Raw genomic sequence first — 18,743 nt, 5'->3', positions numbered from 1 at the left:
AGAACTAGGCAGCTCACGAAAAGTTTGCGTCATTTCTCACTTGGCACCGCAAGCATTTGTATACGTAAAAATGAGTTGGGAGGCCGTTTTGGCTGAAAATTGCCATGTGTCAACAGAGTGCGTGGGCAACTTCCTGAACAAACTCAATGGAAGATGACTCTGACAAACTCAGTCCTTCGTATTAGGTAAATCCATTCAAAGAATAATAATAGTGCCACTACTCACTGCTGATCGCCTCATGCTGCTCCACGCCTGCGACGCGGGTCGGCTGCTCTTGGTCTCGACGACCTCGGAGCCCAGGGACGAGTGGGGGATAAAGTGTCTCTGTCTGGCCTGCATGGTCATCTGGTAGGCCACCTCGAAAGCCTGGCCCAGAGTTAGGATGATCTCGTACGTCTGCGTCTGTGTAATTGCGGGAAATTGCCCAAATGGCATTTTCAATACGGCCTCATACTCCGGATAAAATGGTCTTCCGGCACTTACCACCTCCACCGTGGTGAAGACATGACAGAAATGGTGGCCACTTTTCAGGTCCTTGGTGATGTAGGCAAACGTGCACAGGTCATCCGGGTCCTGGGCAGCACAGGAGATGTTTCGGATCTCGTGCTCTGCAACTATGATCTAGCGGGAGAGATGGAAAAGAATGAAAGAAAACGCACATGCTTTCCCGGAGGCTTTTCGTCATTACCTTTGTGGCTGCGTCAATAAACTTGACGCCCCTGTAGGTAATGGAGAGTATAACAACAGGACCCTTTCTAGAATCCTTTGACTTCTGCAAAGAAAACAATAATTCTTATTTGAAAAAAAAATCTGTATCCAGATAATGAATGGATGAATATTTTGAGGAATACTTGCCCTAATTTTAGCACAGGCATCTTGTGTGGACTCGATCCCCCGTAGATCCCTGATTATCATTGAACCTAAGTACTGCCATTAGAACACACCAGGTTAGACATTCACGGAGACTATCATCAAATGTATATAATAAGGTAATGTTAGGGAGGAGGTGTGTTGTTATCTCAAAATATTGGAATGATTAATTAGGTTAGGGTAGGACTTACAGTTGCCTCGTACCCGCAGGCGTCCAGGATGAGCTTCTCAGGCTGGTGGTGCCAAGCGGACACAGTGGCGTAGGTAGCAGAGTGGCTCGGCGGCCGCAGGTTCACACGAGACTCTTTGTGTCGCTCGCTGTGTCGGTCCTGCAGTGACACCATCATCAGTATGGATAATGGATGCTTGATATCGTTGCACATATGGAGTAAAATGTCTCGTGGAGTCACGCACTCCAGACTGTTTGAGTTTGTGCAGCAGTTTTTGACCTTTAGCCAACGCTAACATTTGGCCGTGGCAGTGAAGTTATTCTTAGCGCTTTCACCTGAGGACCAAGCCGTCAAGTCAGAGCTGCGAGAGTTCATGACAGCCGGACCCAGATTTTGGCCGGGTTCACGTATTAAGTCAATTCGCTAGTGACACAACTGTGCGGGCGGAAGTATACACTGAGATCTGGGGGTTCACCAGATTCAGCATTTTCAATATATGAATTATATATAAATAGAAATAAATAGAAATACATATGAAATGGTGCATCACCATCTAATCGTGGTTATGCATCTGTAAATTGTTTCCAAGTTGGAGATTTATAGTGGCGTAAAATGAACTCTTCCCCCACACATCCCCACTGAATTAAATAATAATGATTAATTGTTCGGTTGATTTCGTAAATTAATTAAGAGCATGTATTGTAAATCAAATTTTTATCTTCGGACTAATACAATTCCCTTTAATGGTGCGGAAGTCACGACTTGAGAATGTTCCAAGTTTTAAAGTGGTTGTAAAATTCTACGAAGAAACGATGAAAGGATGCCAAGAAAACGGGAACTCACGACAGAGCGCGGCCGCTCACAGTAGGAACGCAGAGAGACGCTACCGTCCTGATCCGCTCGCCGCCGCCGGTCCGCCTCGGCCAGGGGCAGCAGCATGTCCATAGAGCGACTGGTGTAGGGGTCCATCTGGCCCAGAGGGCAAGTGCTTTGGGACAGGAGGTCATGGAACTGAGTGGGAGAAAAAGGTGCACATCACGTGATGATACAATGTTTAGACAGCCATGTCCTGATCTTGATCCAACATTCGTCCCCAACAATTCTCGATGAGATTCTTTAGCTGTTATCTTCTTGGTTTTACATAGTCCTGTTTCTACCAAGCGGAAAACATTGGTTTGCTTCATCAATAAGTCGGTCGAATTAAGGCCTGTTTCCGCTTTCTAAGGAAGTGAAACCGATGGTGTAGTACGTATCATAGGTCTCACCATGATAGGAGACAGCCGTCTGGACTTGGAGGGCGCCTCCTCGTAAGGTCTCTCGGCCAGAGAAGCGATGATCCGCTTCCTGTGGCCCAGTGGACCCACCCTGATGACCTATGGCAGCAACGAGCCTTCTGAGAAGCCATTTCCAAACAATACAATGTGTGGTCTCTGAAATCCACAGCACACGCCCCTTGACTGGCCATCAATAATTCAGCCTCAATCTGTTTTACCATCAGTTTTGAATACGCTACTGTCTCGCTTCATAATTCACGAGGCATCTTTGTGCATCGTGCTTAAATAACACAGTGAGCCCATTTTGCTCGCAAAATATAGAGGCCATAGCACAAATAGAGGTCAGACTGATTGACTAACGAACCATGATAACGGCCTGAGTGAACGTTAACTCACCCACCTGCTGAGTAGAGGACTACCAAACAGAATAATAATCGGAATTAATTTTAAATCGATCGCTAACCAAAACAGCCACACTTACCAGAGGCACCAGAACAGTAGCTACTTGTTGTAACGAGACAAGTGATTTGACATTCAATTATCCGGAACTTTTAAGGTCCAGTTTCACGTCATTGTAATTTCAATCGTCGCCTTACCTGTGCACATTTGGCTTAATGATCCCACCCTGTACGCTAGCTGAATCCTCGTTTGATGTATTTTAAAATGCTCACCTTCTCAAAGCACGTTCCTCCTTGTTAAAACTGTGATTATAGTCGTCAGAGGTTGTTAGTTTTATGGAGTCAAAAACTCTTCCGTATGGGAGAAATTTGCATAATTGCCTATTAGCACACTCGTGTCTGTTATTAACGTTCCGCCTACAATTAGCTCTGCCGCTACGAGATCCTCAGCAACAGACTTATTGTGCATATCTCTTTTTGTCTGAAGACTTCAATTATTCATCCCGTCTCGGGGAAGAATTGGTCTGGAAGTCTCGCGTTCCCACGGGGGTTGGAGGTTGTGTAAATCCTCATAATAAAGCACTTAAGATGGCGTGCGGGAACGTAAAGCGCTTTGTAGGTCACGGCAATGCTCGATTTGCCGTGAGATGCTGCAGAGCATGGCGGCGATGTAAGAAGAAGAAGAAGAAGAAAAAAAAGATGGGACGCTTTAAGAAAGTCTGCGGAATGTAACCATGGCAACACACTGATGTTCTCAACCCGCTGCTCAGCTGAAACTAAGCTAATGAAAGAAAATACAACTAGAGGCAAACTTGATTGTGGTATTTTTGCCACAATACATAATTGCGACTTTCTCGACAAATTAGAGTAAACGATGTGATAGCCCCAGCCCCAGTGAGTCACAAAGCAAAATATCTTGGGAGGGTTTTGAAAAAGCGCAAACTGCCAGGGAGCGGAAGACGAGGTGTCCTCAGTTGACCTTCTTTCTCCACACAACATGCCATAAACCTGAATAGATTTATAAGAGGAAAAGTGGACCTGAATGCACCATCTAAGTGTGCGTATGCAATCCGCATGTAAATCATTGAAATTTCGATCTCTTCTAGAACTTTGGGCAAGAAATCACTTGCTGCTTCACCTCTAAAGACCTCTCATCACACAGTAGCCTCTTTGGGTAAGTGGCTTCAACTTTTGACTTCCACTTGTGGCATAAATTTGAAAGAGTAAGGTTTGGGTCACAGAAGGCTGCTTACATTGATGATCTCCAGCTCCCACAGGTTCTTGACACACTCCAACGTGCGGTAGCCACTGGACAGGAAATTGGGCAGATACTCGTGCAGGCCCAGGCCGTCTAGCCACGAGGCCAGAGATGTGCTACCGTCACATCCCAGAGCTTTGACCTGCAGCAGGAACGTCACAGGTGAGTGTCCTTTGGCCTCCTCCGACCATATTTAACGCTTCACAATAAGTCAGCCAATGGTCGATTATGGGATGTCATGTCATCGAAACTTGAGCGATGGAAACGGTGATGGGTGGTGCTCTCGTAAATGTAATTTGGTACTGGAAGTATTAATTCGTCGAGCGGCCACTCCCGACCTGTCATTTTTCCAGCAGTTCAGAAAAATGACTCTGAGCACACCCCTCACCACAAGCTCAAGATAAATGTTTACAGTCATCCATCAATTGGGCACTTTTGATCACAAGGGAGGGAAAATGCTTGTTCAGCTCGTCTGTATGTGCTTTAGGCCTTTCTAATGCACAATAGTGTCAAATGTCTGATCCCTCATGCAACCTGTGGGCACCATGCATCTCATATTAATACATCCAGAAACAGAGAACATTTATTCCCAAGCGCAAAAACTTGGAGTACCTTGGGCAGTCCGCGTGCCGCGTGCAGGATTTTTTTTCTGTGTCCTGGGTCAGTGATCCCGATGTCTCGGAGATCCTGGTCTTCCATCACGTTACTTCCCTGCACATACACAGGAAAGGCATACCAATGAACTCAATGGCCATCCAAATACACTCTCCAACTGAATCCGATTCGTCAAAATAACTAATCCAACCCTGGGGGGGGGGGGGAATAACTCAATCTGCTCAAAGTCCACACTAACCGAGCGAGTGGGTTAGGAAAACAGTGCAGCATCTTTTGTGTGTGTGCATAGCGCTTAGGGCTACGTGTGACCTGGAGCCTTTCCCAGCTGTCTTTGGACAAGAGGCCGGGCACTCCCGAGACTGGTCGGCAGCCAAAAACAGCCCATGACGTTTACTGGCCAGAGGCTGAGCGTTCACGGAATGCTCCGTACTGACCAAATCCATACCGTACTGGCTGCAAGCATGGCTTGGGATGCGAGTGTTTAGCGCATGCTTGACACGAGGCGAGTGGGAGGACAATGAAGTCAAATAAATTGTGCATGGCGCGGCGAGATCAATGTGATGCAGTGCGACGCGTCGGGAACAAAGAAAGCCTTGGTGGATGCGTCCACAAGAGCTGCCTTCATTGACACGGGGAAAGAAACCAGGAACATTCTGTGGTTCCTAAAGCGGATCCTTATCGGGAGAGCTATATATATGCTTTTATATGGGAGACTATGCTGTCCTGTAGTTTGCTATGAATTCCACTGAAAATGAGAATGGAGTAATTAGAGAATAGGAGATAAGTGAATATATAATCATTCACTCATTCTCTATATGATGATATTTATGGAGAAGAATATCTAGTCGACACAGACACTGATCAAATGGAATAGAGTATAGGAAAAGAACAACTTAAATGATTCCACATAAGTCAGCTACAAAATGTACATAAATGTTCTAATTGATGACATGCAAACCCATTGATTAAGGTTAAGCCACTAACAATGTGACAGTATTCATTTAATTCAGTGACATTTATTTTGAAAAAGAAGTTATTGCCACTTCGAGATTGCTTACTGTCAACGTAAACATAAAACAAAGCGCTGTGCATGTTGAAAATGAGATTGTGTTATGATTTTCTGTTAAGATGATTGTACTTCTACTCAAGTACTTTACTTCTGCCAAACAGCTACTGTATCTAGTGAATAGGGAGTGATTTTGAATGCAGCCGTAGAGCGAGGCCGGAAAATGTGCATCTAAGCGTTTTTCTCTCCCCAGTGCTGCTGTACTGCTGCATATTGATTGTTTCAAGCCAAGAATGTTAAAATGTTCTGTCTTCGCTTCATCCCGCTGGCTTGGCCTCAAAGCACCACTGCAGCCCGATTAATAAAAGGTCGCCAGCCATAAATCCAGGATAGGAGCCTGAAATAGATTCTCCCCACTTGGACGATGCCTGGGGAGGCTCTATTTGACGTCACGTGACGGGAAAATGTACGCTTGAGTACTTGCATAGTTAATGAGCCGCACGCTGCTAGTGATGTGATTCGTGGTGGCGGCGATGGCGATGATGATGATGATGATAGCTCTCTTCTATCTTGCTGTGTGTTCTGGCTAAATTAGCAGCCCTCTCTTGACCCCGTACGCCAAATTGTCTTCATTCCTATTTTCCGAAAGACCTTCGCAGGAACGGCGTCACTCAGTCATGTGTTATGCTTTGTGTGTTCATGTGCAGAGCTGGCCCAAAGGCATGTGCCAACTTAGTGGCTGTTTGGGACCTCCTGGCCACTAGGTGGCTACAGTGTTCCCTAGATATATGTAATTAGGTTTTGACATTCAGGCCAAAGCCATGTCAAACATAAACGTTTTGCTTTGGATTTCAACTTGAAGCCCTAAATAAAATTCTCTATAGGACCCGAAAAAGGCTTGAGCATGCTCATGTCCACACTGGAGCGTTTTTGTTGAAAGCCGCGCGATTACATGTAATATTTATGGTGTACAGACACATTTGCAACGAATATAATTCTCAGGAGACAATTTGCCACATTTGCTCGGACATCAAGGCAACAAGTGTTAGCACTCTAAAAATACTAAAATAAAGTTGCCGCGCATAGAAGGGACCGATGATGGGCGGAAAATGCTAATCGCCGTGTAAAAATGATGAGAATGAGCACATAGCTGTTTATAATTCATGATCCCTCAAAAGCTGCCTCTCGGCGCACTCGTTCGTCACTGGCCACAGAACGCCTCAGCACTCATGCGCTTGCTTTCTCTGCACCGTGGGCCGGGCCAGGCCGCTGGGGGAAACTTCTCATCAAGAGCCGGACGGCTTGGCTGTGACTCTTTGCCCAGCATGAATTCTCAAAATGCACTTTGCAATTGATCTACTTTTAAGCTCCTACACAGTGCCAAGAGGCTGATTTTTAGTTTTTATATTGTGGGTCAAATTGACCAAAATCTAAATGAGCTTAAATCAAGTTCAATTTGAATTTTAGGATGAAACTAATGTTGATTTGTAACATGCCCTTTTTTTATGATCTATACAATCACAGCAAGGTGTGTCAAAGTTTGAAAGCGGTTCTAAAAAGCACTGCCCCCTACCGGAGAACTTTTGCTTGTTGACATTGACAAATCTGGAAGCATGTTAAAAGGGCACGCGATGAAACATCCGCCCCGTCTACCAAACTCGTCTGACCTTTGCCGTTGTTTACAAGCATCGCATCGGCGTAGCTCTCTAAGCCCATCATTTATCTCACCGATGTGTCAGGTCCAGCAGACACACGAGGCATCATACACAAATGAACATCAGAATGCTTAATGAGCATGGTCTGCATCACATTATGTTTGGGAAATCTTCCCTCCTGCACGGAATCATCCAATCTAACACTGAGACGCAGTTTTTCAATTTCACATTTGTCATATATAAATCGGATTGAATGAAAATCTGCGGATGACATGCATACATGGGAGGGATATATTGGCTGTAAACTTGATATTGACTAATGTTGGTCAGATACATGGTGGGGCAAGTGGGACAGCGCCCCAGCAGATCCAGCAGTTATAGCCATTGTAGTAACTCGTTTGCGAAATGAATATACAGTACGCAAATCACTCAAAATGCTTTGAATCTCCTCAACACAAAGGTAGCACTCAATAAGTTCCCTTTATCCAAGTGTCTGTGGAAACAATGCGTTTTGACATTGGTCTTGAATGCCAAAAATGGTTTTGCCCCTGAAGCTCCTGCAATGGGTTTTGTAAATCAAAGCAACTCCACTGAAAAATGTCCAAAAACATATCAGATAGCATGAATACTAAAGGGGTCATGGAGCAGCTTCCCTCCACGCCTCTTCGCCGAGCTCCGGCGTGACAAGGTGACGTAACCCAACAGCAGCTCAAACGCTCGCTCTGAGCCCCCCAGGGAGCCGTTATTTACGCTGCGGCGGCCATGGTTTGACCCGGGGAGCGAACCACGTCAAAGGCGCGTTTCTCTGTTTAGCAAAAAAAATAAAAAATCAAATAAAACATGATAATGCTTTCAGTCATGCTGTGCGCAGTGAGGTGCAGTTAAATCAACTGATTAATATGTAATTAGGGTGGGCGGAGGCCATGACGATGAGCTTACTTTCCGGATGCGCCAATTTGCTTGGGAATCATGACCAAATAAAATGTCTGAACAACCTCTTCTGCTTTAGTGTCACATAACAGTCATGTTCATTTACATCATATATGCCCCGCCACAGTTTTTCCAACTATGACAGCCTGACTGGGTGAAGATCCAGAGCCACTTTCGAGTGATGGCTAGACTACACCGTCTGAAACATGATCATGCGGAGACACCCACATCAATCATGGGTGCAACACCCTGTTCATCGTTAAAAAGCCCAAAGGAAAGCAGAACTGCACTGAGTTTTTCTGTAGCGTGACAAAAGATTGCATTTGTCTTTGGTTTAATATATGAAGTTTGCAAGTTAAAATGCTTTTGCTGTATTTACGGACACTTGCACTTTTTACCCCCCCCCACGCTCTGGGGAAGCCAGCAGCCCACCGTCACGCATACACTTGCTGGAGAGATGACAAGGGACAGTTGTAAAACGTATGCTCCGCCCCCGCTTGTCACAGTAACAAAAGCCGTGGTCGCCATTGGTAAATGGGGAGTAGCGAGCCGGGCCCCTAAAAACATGTCAAGTGTACATTGATTCTTGATCCTTGCGCTATTTTGACAAAAGCATGTCACAGATGAGACATGAAGTCACCAGAATAGTGTTTTAAAGAAATTCACAAACATATGCCTCTTTTCACTGTGTGAAACATTCACACCGGTCGTAACGGGAGCATGCAGAGTTTATCTGGAAGAAGCTGCAGTGCATTAAAAGTGAGCTCCATTTAGCTGCAAAGACAGTGGAATGAGATCATCTCATTTTTAATGACGGGGAAAAAGTTAATGGCTTTTGATGGCTGTTTGTCATGGCAATGAGGGTGGCCTATGCTCCCGCTTGGGAAAAGGAGGATAGGGAGGGGGGGGGGGGGGGGGGGGGGGGTCATGGTCAATCAATCTGCGTGATCTTCACCTCAGTGCAATGCAGAGGAAGAAAATACATGTGCATTAACATTATTTTGCATTATTTAATCAAGTAATTATTTTATAATATAAGAAAACAGAACGTTAACAATTTTGCGTATATTGTTACTTTTTATTTACTGTAAGTAGTAAAGCCAAAAATATTTGTAAAAAAAAAGGAAATTTTGCATACACATTAAAACAGTTTCATGAAAAGGCTGCTTTAATTGTGAGTTAAAAAATAAACAAGCAAATTTAATAAATTTTCTTCATTTATTTGTTACATAATTTTTGTTGCTTTATGACTTAACTTTATACAATATTTTCTTTCATTTATCATGAAATAGTTCATTGATTTGTTGTGAATAAAACATTTTACCTATAAAAATGCTACATTCACCCCTAGAAATAAATCAGTTAATTGAATTCATGTAAATAATAAAATAAGAATGTTGAAATATTTTTAAATAACTGCTCGATTCATTAAAAAAGAAAGACTTGCGCACTAAAGTTAGCCCGCCCCCGATGTGGCGGATGGGCGGAGGCAGGGGTGAGGTGACAGGAGCAGGAAGCAGAGGCCTGAGGGTTTGTCAGGGGTAGGTCCAGGTGACTCACCATGAAGCGCAGGTCGTCAAAGCCGTTGAGCAGGAACTTGCCCTCGTACTGCGGCAGCCCGGCTCGTTCCAGCCACTCGCCCACCGGCTGGTCCAGGGCTTTGCCGCACGCCCCATCTGCCGAGAGAGGGAAGCGCTTGAGCAGCGAGAAGCCGTTGAGCCGGTAGCAGCGGCACTCGGAGGACGACACGTGGCACTGCCACATCATCCTCGGCCAGCGCGGGCAGAGGCGAGTGCAGCAGCACCAGGCCGAGCTCAGGGGAGGCAGGGTCCGAGGTTGGAAAAATAACAGGAGGGTTCGGGGATAGGTCGACGGGGCTCCCACCCCGCAGCGGGCTACCACACCGGAGGAAGGGGAAGGACAGGCTAACGGCTTACGGTCAGCCGAGAGTGAAGGGAGAGCGGGGAACCCGGCTGACAGATTTGGGCTAAACTGGGCCCACCGAGCATCGGAGAGGCAAGCCGCTCCAAAGACATCACAAAAAACATTGGTATTCACACAGCAACACACTCTATCCCTAAAGTCGGGGTCGGGGGGTGGTCACCACATACTTGTAAAGCTCTGGCTGAGTCCCATGGCTTCATTGGTCAAGCGCTTTGAGAGCTAGGGCACGGCTCGTACGAGCAAGGTAGCAGCATTCTTAAAGTACACTTGAGGTACCGGCGCGGTCATTTTTCGGCGGGGGGTGTGAGCGAGCCACAAAGGTTAAGTAGGTAGTTGGGCGTATTTGTAAAATCCTGCAGGAGCGGGCGCTTCCTCAACTCCTGAATTTCATAATCCCGAGTGGGAGGTTGGGAGTCCTGGGAGGCATTCAGACGACGACGCTCGTCCCCCGGGGCGTCCGCGACGTTGACGAGGAGGAGGAGAAGAAGAGGAGCACCGCCGCAGCCCACCTGGCTCCTTGGCCGCTTTGCTGCATGCCCGTACGGCCCTGCTGGAATGGCGGTTAAGGGGGGGCACACGGAGCGCCTCACTGCTCACAGGGCATGCCGTCCCGCCTGGCCGCTTTCCCGATCTGCCTCAATCTCCCGCCGCCGCTGCCGCTGCCGTCCTCCCCCACGACTGGAAGCAAAGATCATGCCCCCCTCACTCCCTTCTCTCCTCTCCTCTCCTCTCCTCCCTCTGTGTCTATACCTTGGCTCTCATCCTTGCTCTTTTGAACACCCTCCCAGTCCTCGTCTCTTGCGCTTTCTGCGCAGCCGATCTCCAAGCCCCCCTTTTTTTCCGGATCGCACTGCAGGGCTGCCGTATGGGGTGCTGCTCCACGTAATCACCCCTCCTCGCCTTACCCTTTCCTCACTCGCTCGCTCGCTCGCTTTCTGTCTCACATGAACACACACACACTCCTTTCTCTCTCTCTCTCTCTCTTGCTCTCTAACTGATTAGAAATGCACATGCAAGAGGTGCTCTAATCTTGCTGGTGCAGAAAGGACACCACAGGTAGAGTGGAGAAAAAAAGGGAAACGCTGCATTGACTGTCATGTTCTAAGGTGATGGAACGGGGTTAACTGGAACAAAGACAAAAATGTGCACGGGGGTTGATGGAGAGACTGCAGAAAGTGGCTTGAACAGAGCAAGGAAAACAGGATGAAACGAAGAATATAATTACTTCATTTCAAATGGTGGAAATTTATGGCTTCTTAATTTGACACACCACAGAGTAAAGTGTCATTTTACAAGGTTGCCAAGTTGGAATGATTGGGAAAAAAAACCCCGCCAAGTATACAAAATGAGGTGATAGAATTGTGACAAATCTTTATGGGCGTGTTCCTTGAAAGCACTGAAACCACACCCCGCTCACCTTGACATTATCAATCAAATACGGCTGGGCGGAATGAAAGAACCTAAACCGATTTAATACTCTAAAATTGTTTGGAAAAAAGAAATATTTTGACAAAGCACACACATATTTTGCCTTGCTTTCGATGTCTTTAATCTTGGTTTGATATTTTCTGCACAGTGAGAGTGGGTTGCATGACAGACAGGAGTCAAACTCCTGTCGTGTCGGACCACATTCTCACGTTATCCGCTCAAGAACACGCTCGCAGGTTGGATCTTATGTAAAAAGAAAAAAAGAAAAACACGCAGAGTCTGGGGAGACTTTGATCTTAATCGCATTAAGTATTACTACAATAGCTCCAAACCTAAAAATAAACATGGTATGGTATACTGCGCATGCTATATTGAATAAGAAGCATGTCGATTGTTTAGTGGCTTACGCAGGTTAGAAGATCCAAACACGATTTGTTTCTATTGTTCAGACAGAAAATGGAAAAACGCAACAGGAGTCAGCAAAAAAACAAGCTAACGCTTAAATAATTCATCAACGAGGGACATGCACCAAAAAAATGTGTGTTTGGAAGTACAACCTGACGGAGAGCAAACCATAGACAAGATCAATTTTCTGAACATAGAGCAATGGTCAGTAAATGCAGGACGAATTTCATTTATCAATCAGCAATTCCAGACGACAAAAAAAAGCAACTGCGGTTTTAGAGCTGTTTAAACATTTACAAATTTTCAGTTCATTGAAGACTAATTTATCTTTGCTGTTTGCCAAAATGTACATTAGGTACTTTTAAGAATGTACATTTTCTTAAGTCTTTACAAAGTGTGTGCAAGTGTTTGTTTGTGCGTCAGTCCGGTGATTGACAGGTAATCAATCCAAGGTGTCCGCTGGGATGTGTTCCAGCCGTACATATAGTACCAAATAAATAGATGGATGGAATTTTTGAATGATTTTGCTATTAAATCCAGTTGGAGCTTCTTGCCGCATAGGCAGCGGATATCCCAGCATGCATTGCTGCTCTCTGCGGCGGCCATGGTGGTTGGCGTTACCTGAAGCGGGATTATAAAGACTTTCAAGCCGCCCACAAACAGCCTCCTGGATGGCGAGTGAGGAAGGCCAAATTGGCGGTTGAGTTCACGTCCAATTTGATTGGCAGGCCGTGCTGCCGCTGCTTCTTCTGCTCCAGGTTTTAGTGATGAGGTAAAAAAGGGCAAGGCCGGGGTGGGCGGGTTGTGACCCACTAATGCTCATCAGTGGCTGAGGAAGATGAGGCCGTGCATGGGCGAGTTAAGATGCTAATAGCGAGTAAGAAGGATCTAATTGTAATTCAGCGTGAGACCCCCATAGCTTGACTAAAGGGCTTTTTTAACGCCAGCGCATCCAGACAAAGCCTGTTAAAAATATCAACCACCCCTTCCCGTAATTTCCATTGCTTTGGGATAACAAGGGTAACATAATTATGCTCTTGCAGGGTGGAAAGTGGGCCACAATCATGATGGATTGCATCCTTTCTTTTTTAGCAGCATCACTTTCATACGAACCTTTTTCCCTGTGAGCTACAGTCCCCTCTAAAAGTAGTGGAATGAGGTTAATTTTCTTGTTTTTGTTGGAACTGAAGGAATTTATATATGGACGATAATTGTTAAAGCTACGCGGGCGTATGCCAACTTGGTCGCTTGCCAGTGAGGAGGAGACAACGGGGCTCAAACCCGCATTTGTTTTTATCAGAAGTAGCGGCGGCTCCTTGTCAACACGTGAGGAAATGAGCGGCAAAGCTGAATTAATTCAGGGAAACTGAGGACAGGATTTTATTTATTTCATTTTTGTTTTACATCAGTGTGTGTGTGTGTGTGTGTGTGTGTGTGTGTGTTTGTTTGTCCACAAACTATGCACTGTTAATACTTGCAGTCGCTCTGTTTTAACCTGATTTACATGCAAGAACATTGCCGAGTTGTCCTCGGAACACCCCAGCGATTTCGTTTTTTCTCCAAGTGACGCATCTGACAGTCTATTGATATCCATACATTGTGTCGTCACTCACAGTATCACGCTTCCTCTTCCTGAAACGACGGCTCTTTAGCGCGTGACACACATTTGAATAATGGCAGGGAAAACGCAACGGCGCTAACCTCCGGAGCAGCAAACGTGACTCAGCTGAATGTGGGACACTGGCTTATAAATAGTGCACGTACACCTATGTTATATGTCATGTGTGTGTCTGTTGAGGCGGAAAAGGTGAACAAACACATTGCGTATTCGCTTTTATGTAATCCAGAATAACCCCAGGCGCTCGGGTAGTTCTTCGAACCAAGAATGCTCAGGAAATGGGGAATTTTGAGAAAAGGGTGATGATAACCACAGAGCAGGACGTTTCAAGGGAAGAGGGAGACATTATACGATTGATTGTATTGAAAGCCTCTTGTGTGTCTTTCAGTCATAGACGAGTCAAATCTGGGTTTAATATCATATTCCAAAAATACATTTTCCTTCATTTCTCTGCAAGCATATTAATGGGGAGCATCTATAAAGATGAGCATTTGGTGCAGCTCCAAATAAGGATAGCGTTTCCTTGGCAGTCTGTGTTCTATCCGAGCTTAGTCTCAGGTATATCAGATTTTTTTTTTTTTTAACAGCAATAATAATTCGGGCCGATGTTATCAGTGACAAGGTCGAGGCGTGCCGTGCCCGGCGCATAAACCCGACTAGGCTATCATAAATGCGGCGCTGAGCAATAAGAAGCTCTGTAAAGGCTTCCTGACTAAGTCTCACTTAATCCCCAAGCCCCCACTTGTCATTTCCTATTAGCACACCAATAAATTATGTTCGTTTCTCTTGGGGTGGTAGGAAGGTGGAGAAATAAAAATCACTGCGTCTTTTGAATAAAATTGAGGGGAAAAAAAATATGTTACCTGAGCTCGCCTGTTTCTTATCTGACGTCCTGATGCCGGCGCCGATCAGGTCCATGATCTTCTCAATCTGTTGGGAAATAAAACGACGTGTCATATTTCATTTTAATGGAAATGTCAGCAACGTTTAAAAACTGATTTAAACACATAAGGCGGTGATGCTCAAAAGGCTGTAGGGGCAGAGGGCTCTTTTGCCCCACACAGCAGAAATAGGCCAGCGTTAGCCAATGGGACAAGGATATTGACGAGGCACACACTCCAATAACAGCACTAATAATGTCAAATATAATTCACTGCTCTGCGTTTACTTTGTATTTTATAGCTCAGTGTTTGTCACTTTTGTATAAAACTTGAAAGGACAAAAGTTGTGTCTGACATTCATGAGGAATAATCCAATTTCAATTCTAATCTGTGTCTTATTTATTATTTGACAATTTATTTATTACTCAACACTTGACTTATCTTGGCCTTTTTTTATAGCATTCAGCCAGCTACGTAGCGTGTCCCACATTGATATGAACGTTTGCAACGTATGTTCGAACACCCGGGGGCAAATGTTGTACATGTCACATGTATGCTTTCCTTGCGCCCTCATAATTCCCAAAAGGATTTTTCAAATTATTTAAATTGCAAGCTTTCTACGTGTACGGTAAATGTGTTTCCATATAAATATAGAAACTTTACATAAACTTGAAATGAATTGTGTAAATATACATTGGGAATGTTTCACTGGGAGTTTCTTAACATGCCCACAGTTGTCGTTCCAGTCGTCTCACGAGAATCTCAAACGTGCCCACGGTTGAGAAATCCTCTGATAAACCCGGAGGAGGGCAAAACAAAATTAGCAACAACAAAAAATGACCAGGTTGCAATTGGATGTTGAGTGGGCAACATTATTGATTAAAAGAATGTCATTTGGTGAGTTTTGGGCCATGTTGATGCTCCAAAAAGGCATTTCAATCATAAATTAAAAAAAAATTCAAGTGAGACTTTGCTCGGTCCTTAATGTTTGGGAATACGTATGCGTTAAATGTAAAATATTTAGCACTGTATGTGCAACTCATAATGACATAGGCAAGCACTTAAATAAATCATCACACCCTCCCACTGAAGGGACATTTTGATGACAGACTCCGATAAAGGTGCACTTAGGTTGCATGTGATGTCATACATGTATGTATGTGTGCATGCGTGTGTATACTGTATGTGCTTTAGAATGTAAGTGGGCTAATTCAAGGAGTGAATATGAGCTTTGCGTTGCTTGAGGCGCGGTGTGCCACGCGTCCCACGTGCCCGCCCGCCCGCCTGCCTTCCAAATGAATCAAGGCTCAGCTTGCACAGTGTTGATGCCACCAGCAGCCAACCAGTGCATGGGGCTTTTTCAAACACTAAATATTACATCACATATGCCTGCCGCTAGTGTGGTGCTAGTGCACGGACGGCCACGCACACGCACACAGTTGTTTTAGCCTACCCAAATCCGCACTGAGGATACAAAACGACCGCAGCGTATTATTTGTCTTATTAAAGCTGCCAAAACAACACGGTCATTTTGTGAAAAAAATAGAACAGTCCAATTAGGTCTTTTTTTTAGAGCAGAGAAACGCTCCTTGTGTTTAACCTTTAAAGCCTTCCAGGATGTGCGAGGTTCAATCAACTTTTTTTTTTATGAGCAGTCGACTGTTGGCAACTAGTTTTGCTACAATTCAAAATTACAATCAGAGTCGAATAGTATATATCTAAATGCATAAACAGTATATAATGTTCATATATATATATATATATATATATATACATATACCATATGTACAGCAAGTAATGTCTTTCATTTGTACTTGATTATCATGTCTTATAAATATTATATGCACATACAGTATACATTCTATATGTACGTACGTACACGGTGTATATTGTCTTTCATTGATACATAACTATTATGCATTCTATATAATATACATAATTATTATTTCATATGTACCTGTGGCTAACAAACAGCGTATTGAGTCTATGAAATACAGAAGCGCAGTCAGTGGATGGGCCAATGGAGGGACGGACGGATGGACAGACAGATGGATGGATATCTTTAGTGAGTCAGTATGTGTGTGTGTGTGTGTGTGTGTGTGTGTGTAATGTTGTCATATGGCTTCCCAAGATAATACACACAAATATTTAGCTTTGTGCACAAATAGCCCAAACGTGTCGCGCACACCATCAGAGAGTCGGGGAGCAGCTGCAATAACAGGATGCCCTTGAGAACAGGACACCCCACCCAGCACAGCCTGAATAAACACTGGTGTCAAGGAGAGAGGAGGCTGGCTGGGGGATAAGCAAGGGTCTGTCTGTGATGACACAATGACGACTTGTGCACAAACACAAACTTCAACGTGTCCGCCAAATGTCAAGTGGATGATCAAGAGTGGCTGTGACCTTGTCGACGTCAAACACGAGTGTGAGTGTGTGTTAGTTTAATTCATATATTGTTTGAAATTTACTTTCGAGGTTTTTATTTTTTGCATAAACACTTTACTTGAAAATGTCAAGCCAATTATAAAACATCACGACACCTTTTATGTCGGTAATATTTTTTTGTAGTTGTCATTATACTCTCCTCGAATGCTGATGAAAATAAGCAATCATCATCAGTTAATCCTTAAATATGTACCTAAACTGGCAATAATAACAGTAGCAATTATCAAAATAAAAAATAGAATTAATAGTTGTATTTATTATTATTGTCATGAACGAGATGGCTTCTCTAAACGTTTATATTTTTACATTATTGTATTGTTGCAATGATTTTAAAAAGTTTTTTTTACTTGCATGTTTATAATGATAATTTATATTTACATTATAGTACACAATTTGTAGTACATAATACATGCTCATTATTGTCATCATTATTATTATTGTACAATAATTCAATCAATGTTAAGGGAAAAAAGTTTTAGTAGTCATTATTAAATATAACAGTCATAATAATGATGATAGTTATTTTTGCAGCTACTGCCTTCAAACCTCTGAATATTCTGGCTGCGGCTTTTGCTCTCTAGATTTGCCATGGTTGGTGCTCGCCACTGCCCTCGATGGTGAGAGAGGGTAGTGTTCATAACACACTGAGTGGATGTGTCATGACAGCAGAGGCCCAATTAGCCCTGGATGCTACACGGAGAATGCCGCCAGTCACCGAGTCGCTTGCACGCCAGAGCGGCGGCCCGCAGGTGTTACCATGGCAACCTCCGCGGGACTTCCTTCCTCACTTTTCCAAAACGCAACGCCTTGCCCTCTTCCCACACTAACCCTTTTATCGGCCTCCGGTCGTAGTTTCAAAGCCAGATCGTGGATTACCTCATCCCACTCCGAGGCGAAGGAAGGCATTCGCTCCTTGGAGGGCTGGCTCTGCTTGCACTTGGACACGGATCCGCTCCGAGCAGTATGACCTCCGTCGTCTTCCCCGAGCGGCGGCGCCAACAAGTCCGAGTCCGACTTGGACAAACTTCGGGTCAGCCTCAGGTTGACGGCGGGCGGCGTCAACCCGGCTGAAACCTCGCCAGGCTCCTTCTCGTCAGTTGGGATGGCTTTAGAGGGATCCATACTTGGCGTGCATAGCGCCATTGTTTTATGCCAGGGTGGTTCCTTCTCCAGCTCTACAAGGAAATCCAGGATCTGTCAGTGAGTGCGGAGACTGGAAGACAAAGATGAAGTCAAGTGGAGCAAAGTGGAGAGAAAGGGAATGGAAGTGGAAATGCGAATCAGCAAGGTCCACCCCCTGATCGTATCCTGTTGCCTTCCCCTGCCTACTCCTTTTAGTCACATTGCTCCACGTGTCTAAGGAACATTCCCAAAGAGGAAACTGAAAGATTGTTCGCAGGAACATCATTTTTAATTTAGATGGGGAAACTTTAAGATATCCAAATTCCACCTGACACAAGCATAACCTAACCCTTATCTCTGACACTCGCGCTAACTCAACCCTAAAACTGAAGTCAACCATTAGCACCCAACTTTAAACCAAGCCCTAAAAATTAGTGCTAACCGTGCTTCCTCTTAGCTCGTTAGGTTTTCCTTCCATGCATGAGCTAACATCCTTTCCCGAGAACATCCCAAGATTTCTGCCACAGACTGAGAATCCCAGAAGCATCCCAAAAGCCTGGTCCTTATCCGGAGTGACAACCGGGTAATCAGGTTACTGGTGCACATTGAAGACGGGATGCCTACTTTGCCTTCTATGAATGCCTCTGCCAAAGACGCTTGAAATGGAGGTCACACTCGAGCTCCTTTATGTTCAGAGGCCAGACATGATGTCACATCTGTT

General features: G+C 44.7%; 1 protein-coding gene across 10 annotated transcripts in view; it reads right to left on the bottom strand.

Annotated features, from left to right (window-relative positions):
* anks1ab (ankyrin repeat and sterile alpha motif domain containing 1Ab) overlaps nucleotides 1-18,743 on the bottom strand; it is a 24,802-nt gene extending 6,059 nt beyond the window's left edge. For 4 of the 10 annotated variants that reach the window (XR_005098013.1, XM_037252093.1, XM_037252092.1 and 1 more), the window contains exons 1-12: nucleotides 17,777-18,188; nucleotides 14,435-14,501; nucleotides 9,737-9,852; nucleotides 4,583-4,681; nucleotides 3,966-4,112; nucleotides 2,306-2,413; nucleotides 1,884-2,051; nucleotides 1,062-1,199; nucleotides 856-927; nucleotides 689-772; nucleotides 484-621; nucleotides 226-402 (exon numbers count right to left, since the gene is read on the bottom strand). Coding sequence is in view for 8 of the 10 variants with exons in the window: in XM_037252093.1 (XP_037107988.1) it covers nucleotides 226-402; nucleotides 484-621; nucleotides 689-772; nucleotides 856-927; nucleotides 1,062-1,199; nucleotides 1,884-2,051; nucleotides 2,306-2,413; nucleotides 3,966-4,112; nucleotides 4,583-4,681; nucleotides 9,737-9,852; nucleotides 14,435-14,501; nucleotides 17,777-18,043 (1,581 nt within the window). In the remaining 2 variants the exon portion in view is untranslated. Of the gene's footprint in view, nucleotides 1-225; nucleotides 403-483; nucleotides 622-688; nucleotides 773-855; nucleotides 928-1,061; nucleotides 1,200-1,883; nucleotides 2,052-2,305; nucleotides 2,414-3,965; nucleotides 4,113-4,582; nucleotides 4,682-9,736; nucleotides 9,853-10,287; nucleotides 11,078-14,434; nucleotides 14,502-17,776; nucleotides 18,324-18,646 lie in introns of those variants that run through there. The other 6 variants (XR_005098012.1, XM_037252090.1, XM_037252097.1 and 3 more) reach the window with 4 other exon arrangements.

Source organism: Syngnathus acus, chromosome 5, assembly GCF_901709675.1.
Source record: "Syngnathus acus chromosome 5, fSynAcu1.2, whole genome shotgun sequence".
NCBI lineage: Eukaryota > Metazoa > Chordata > Actinopteri > Syngnathiformes > Syngnathidae > Syngnathus > Syngnathus acus.
The sequence above is the reverse complement of the archived record's forward strand: the minus strand, read 5'-3'. Positions and strand labels throughout refer to the sequence as shown.